The sequence below is a fragment of the Cupressus sempervirens genome, chromosome 3 (genome assembly GCF_028749045.1).
Source record: "Cupressus sempervirens isolate cs-2001-9-10 chromosome 3, ASM2874904v1, whole genome shotgun sequence".
NCBI classification, from domain to species: Eukaryota; Viridiplantae; Streptophyta; class Pinopsida; order Cupressales; family Cupressaceae; genus Cupressus; species Cupressus sempervirens.
The window spans coordinates 148,807,681-148,813,044 of NC_143120.1; the positions used below are offsets into that span (position 1 = coordinate 148,807,681).

The window sequence follows — 5,364 nt, forward strand, 5'->3', positions numbered from 1 at the left end:
TAGATTCAATCTACACCAAGCCAACTAACACTTATGAGGCAAGTTGGGGAAGAGTCTTGGAGGCTTAGGTTGGTGGAAAGATCAAGAAACTAGAACCATTGGATGATTCAAGATTAGAACCTTAATTAGTAGTGGTTTGTTGATAGAACCCTAGACCATCTGCATCATATTCCAATCAATTCTCCAATGGCTACACCTATGTGTTTTAGGATTTCTATATTATTAAGTTCTTGTAGTTAAGAATTAATAGATATCCACATGGGAATTCAAAGATTTGATATTAGGGTCCATTTGGTTGTTGGAATATGATTTGAGAAGTGGCATTCATAATCCTAAATTTGGGATTCAAGACTTTGAAATCCAGATTATTGTTTTGGGAATTTAATTTGGGACAATTTGGTTCGTCAAGAATTCATAATTCTAAAAATATTTCCTCCATTTGGTTACACATTTGAAGAATTGGAATATCACTGAAATAAGCACATTAATTTTTTATAGACCTCAAATCTGAGATAAAAACAAACAAGACTACCATAACTCGACTTTAGGAAGAGGATTTCTTAGGTACAAGTCGATCTATTGGAGAGAGTGTTGAGTTTGGGCATAATCCAGTGAGTTCAATGGAAACATCTTCATTGATGCAGAGAATCTACTACATGTTCATCGATGCAAACCCTTGTCAACTTTCCACTGATTCTTGAATCCCCAACTTGATCTAGATATGTTGGGGATGTGAATGCTTTTGCTAAATACATGATAATAAAAAAATCATTGCTTCTCCTTATTCGTTTATATTGAAAGAGAAGCAAAGATTAGTTTATTATGCTGGCTTCTTCAAGGAAAAGAAGGAATGCAGTGGCTACACCTCAATTTTGTTCAACTTGTGGTGTGGCTCTTCCTCCTTGAGAATTAGGAAAGATGGGACACCTTCATTAAAGGTGGATGTTATTCATCCTTCTTCTAATTGTGATAAGGATGGCTCACCCATGGAACCACCCACTACTCCCTTTCCACTCCCCTTGGTAGCAAAGAGGGAAAATAATGTTGGGGTTGGTCTTAAGGTGTGTATGAAGAGTAGCCCAAAGAAGTCATGTGGGTGTGAAGTAGGCATGGAGGACACAACTCCTAATGCTCATGGCACTAATTGTAAGAGGAGGAAAGTGTAGTGGATTGATGCAAATGGATAGGACCTAGCCCAAATCAAGGAATTTGAGCAAACGTCTAGTTTATGGGCATTATGACCATTAGATGTGAACATTGATGTAACATCTACAAATCATGTTCATTTCCCATTACTCTTCTTGTGTAGAGATATGTTGGATGCACAACTTTCCCCACATCTGAATGATTTTAACTCTTCTGCATCATGTCACGAGTAGTCAAGGTGTTGACTCTTCTGCACATTAGCACTCACGAAACATTTTAACACCCAATTTGTATAGAAACATGCCCAACGGACTTCAAAATATTTTGATTTGATTTTATCTCCAATGCACACTTTTGTTAAATTGGAATTAAAATGAAAACTAGAGCAATTCCACCTATTTAGATGGAATACCAAATCCAAGTTTTAGAGGCTAAATAGGCATACCAAATTTTATTTTTTTTCAATTCCAATTCTAAATTTTTTTTATAGAAGTCACATAAATTCGAGTCAATTTGAATCCACCTCGAATGGTCTAGATTAACTATCTAAATTAAATATTTTATACACACACACACACACATGTATGTATGTATATATACATATATGTATGTATGTATATATACATACATACATACATACATACATATATATATATATATATATATATGTATGTATGTATGTATGTATGTATGTATGTATATATATATATATATGTACATATACATATATGTATGTATATATACATACATGTATGTATGTATATATACATACATGTATGTATATATACATACATGTATGTATATATACATACATACATGTATGTATATATACATACATATATGTATATGTACATATATATATATATATAGATATATATACATTTATATATACATATATATACACACATATACATATATATACATTTACATATATATATATATATATATATATATATATGTATATATACATATATATATGTATATATACATATATATATGTATATATACATATATATATGTATATATACATATATATATACACACATATATATGTATATATATGTATATATATACATATACATATGTATATATAGGTATATATGTACATATATGTATGTATATATGTACATATATGTATATAGATACATATATATATGTATATGTATCTATATACATACATATATATATGTATGTATATAGATACATATACATAAATATATACATACAGATACACATACACATACACATACACATATATACACATATATACATATACATACACACACACACACACACACACACACACACACACACACACACACACACACACACACACACACACACACACACACACATATATTTTTCTTCTGTTATGCAAATTTTTAAACAAAAAATTATATACATTTTTATTTTAAAAAGGTTAATAGAGTCAATGGGCCCTTGGTCTATTGGTGAAATTGAATGGCTCACAAAGAGCCCACGCTTTGACGTCATAAGGGATGAGGTTGAGATCATGCTTTGGGTGATTTTGAAGGCGTGGATGTCCTTCAATCCTTGGCTCTAAGTCATAGAGATTTTCGACATAAGTGGGCCCGCATTGGGTCCGTAAAAAGTCTGTGTGGTGGCCTTCGTTGGTTGGTAGTTCCCAAGCTTCGTGCCTCGTTGGGCTACCTTGCAGGTCTGAACCCTCCATTATTTTTTTATTATAAAAAGATAATAGAATTTATCATCAAAAATTTAGTAGAACTCTATAGAATAGAAGTGTCCAACTTTAGATTTTACAAGTTAATTTTTTTAATAGAAGATAAGGTTAGATAAATAATTGATTATAAAAAAAAATACTTACTAATTATACTCTTTTTCCCCCTAATGGTATGGTATATTTGTTAAACCTAAAAAAAAATTAAAAAATGCACACACACTAATATACAATATACAATGGATGAATGTGGAATTTCATAATGTAAGCTATATTGAATTCTATCTTTTTTTTAAAAATGTTAACTATTATTTTTTAAATTTTAAATTTTGACTATTTCATCATATTTGAAATGTTAAACATTTATATGAAAAATAAAATAAATTATAAAAATAAAATAATTATTAATAATGTATCATATAATTTTATATTTAAGTTGATATCAATTTATTTATTATTAAACAACTTAAACGATGCTTATTGTTGCATATGCAAAAACATGCAACTGGTGTGTTTTTAATGGAAAAACTGAAAATTGGTAGGAATAATTTAAAAAAAAATTTAATTCTTAATGTAGATGGATTAAATTAGAATTGAAATATGAATTTTTAATTTCTATATATTAGAATATGAGTTTTGAATTTTCATTTTAGTTCTAAATGATGATTTGTTAATTCCCTTTCAATAAATAAAATTAGAAATGAAATGAAATTAATGTTAACTTTTCATTTTTTAAAACAAAACTTAATTCTAAATTAACAAATTCAGCATTTGACAAATTCTTAATATAAAAAAATGCAGCCAATTCTCCATACACAGTTTTCCAATAAAAAGACCAGATAATTATCTGAGCCCAGGTACTGCAAGAAATATCAAGACAGAAAAACTCAAAACTTTTCTCAGGCAACTATCTGAATAAATTTTGTCATTGGCTAAGGACCAATTTCAGATACAAAATTCATCATTTGAGATAGAAAAATCATTTGGTAAGTACCGATTTCAGACACAAAAATCATCATTTTCTCCGCTAATTTGATGGAGAATCACAACCAAACCCATGATGAAAGCTTGATCAACCCCCATTTTCACTACAACGCTGAAAACATCTCTGGACAACAAGACATCCGATGTAGCAAATTTCCTCTTCACCTGCAAAACAAAATCCAACTCATAAGTTCAATTAGATCAATCATCTAATAATTAATCATAAAACTAGTTCATAATCTTTTTTTTAAAAATCATAAAGAAATAGCCAATTGATCAATAAACTATCAATTAACAATAATCTTCTGGCTGTCATGGTGACTCATGCTTACTGTTGTTTTAGGTTGTGGGTAAAGCTTTTTTTATATGAATTTGATCTATTCGATTCACAACTCCAATAAATACAATTTACATTATCAAAAAAGATTAATCTAGTTGTGAGAAAATAATACCTCAGCAACTATTGTGGTAGACCCATTGTAGATCTTACAATTACGCTCCTTGTAACTCCCTTGCACTCTATAATCAGCCTGCTTCTTTCTTGAATTGGCTCCTAAAAATACCTCCATATCACCACTCTTACTGAACATCAATGGTTTCTTCACACTGAAAATGGGCTTCTGCCCATCATATTTCTCCCCACTGAATCCCCACCAATGGTTGTACATTGCAAAACCCTGTTACACAACAAGTCAGCTGAATTACATACAAAAGGAAAACAATTTCTTTGAACTAAAAATAAACATATATGCCAAATCCCCTAGTTTATGCTACAGCTATGAAATGGGTGATTTGAAAGACAAGGAAAAGAAAAGAATTTAAGAAATAGTATTACTTTTCTATGCAATGTGAGGAGAGGTTTGCCAAGAGAGTCCATAAGAAGCAATCTATTTTTTGAACTGGATCCCCTGCCTTCAATCCTGTAAACAGTCTGACCAGTAGATGAATCTGTCACTGTGAAACCTCCTCCACTGAAAACAAGAGGCTTCTGTCTCACAGTCAATATTGTTAGCAATGATGAACAAAATTCTTTACCCACAACAGGCAAACACACAATCCTGTCTTTAGATTGCATGGAAGGAAGCTGAAATAATTTAGGGTTGCAGAGTAAGCAAATTGATAGATTGTTGTGGTCATGATAGAGTGTGTAGTAATCTTTCTCATGGATGGTGAAGAATATGTTATTATCTGAAGGTGATAGAATGTGAGAGAGGCAGGGATTGCATATGTGAGAGAGAGACAACATGGTGTGATATGTGTGTATAGTTATACACAGAGAGAAGCTAAGTAACTTGGAAGCTCAGACCATGTTTTCATGTGATTTCTCTTGAAATAGAATCAAAGAATTGCTTTTGACAAAAGATAAGAATTGCTTTTGACATTGCTCTGCAAATGAAGCCGCCCCTTAAAAGGAAAAGAAAAAGATGGCCCTTTCATTCACCATTCATCTGCAAAGCCCTCTTGCTGTACTTCTGAATAAGTGCAAACATTAACTTCGAGGCTAGTGCTGTTCACGTTATTGGTTAATTGAACCT

The 5,364-nt window shown here is 31.0% G+C and overlaps 1 protein-coding gene across 1 annotated transcript; it reads right to left on the reverse strand.

Moving 5' to 3' along the window:
- Positions 1-3,615: 3,615 nt before the first annotated feature.
- On the reverse strand, positions 3,616-5,160 carry LOC149565189 (protein LURP-one-related 5-like). Its single transcript, XM_089817048.1, has 3 exons — positions 4,665-5,160; positions 4,282-4,506; positions 3,616-3,994 (listed from the first exon to the last, which is right to left on the reverse strand). Exons 1-3 carry the CDS (start codon positions 5,073-5,075, stop codon positions 3,845-3,847), a joined length of 786 nt encoding a protein of 261 aa, XP_089673174.1. The 5' UTR covers positions 5,076-5,160; the 3' UTR covers positions 3,616-3,844.
- Between the last annotated feature and the right edge of the window lie 204 nt (positions 5,161-5,364).

Coding starts and splice junctions, on each gene's coding strand:
- LOC149565189 (XM_089817048.1), bottom strand. CDS start 5,075: ATGTTGTCTCTCTCTCACATATGCAATCCCTGCCTCTCTCACATTCTA. Junction 4,507..4,664: donor TCCTCACATTGCATAGAAAA/GTAATACTATTT, acceptor GTTGTGTAACAG/GGTTTTGCAATGTACAACCA. Junction 3,995..4,281: donor CTACCACAATAGTTGCTGAG/GTATTATTTTCT, acceptor TTTGTTTTGCAG/GTGAAGAGGAAATTTGCTAC.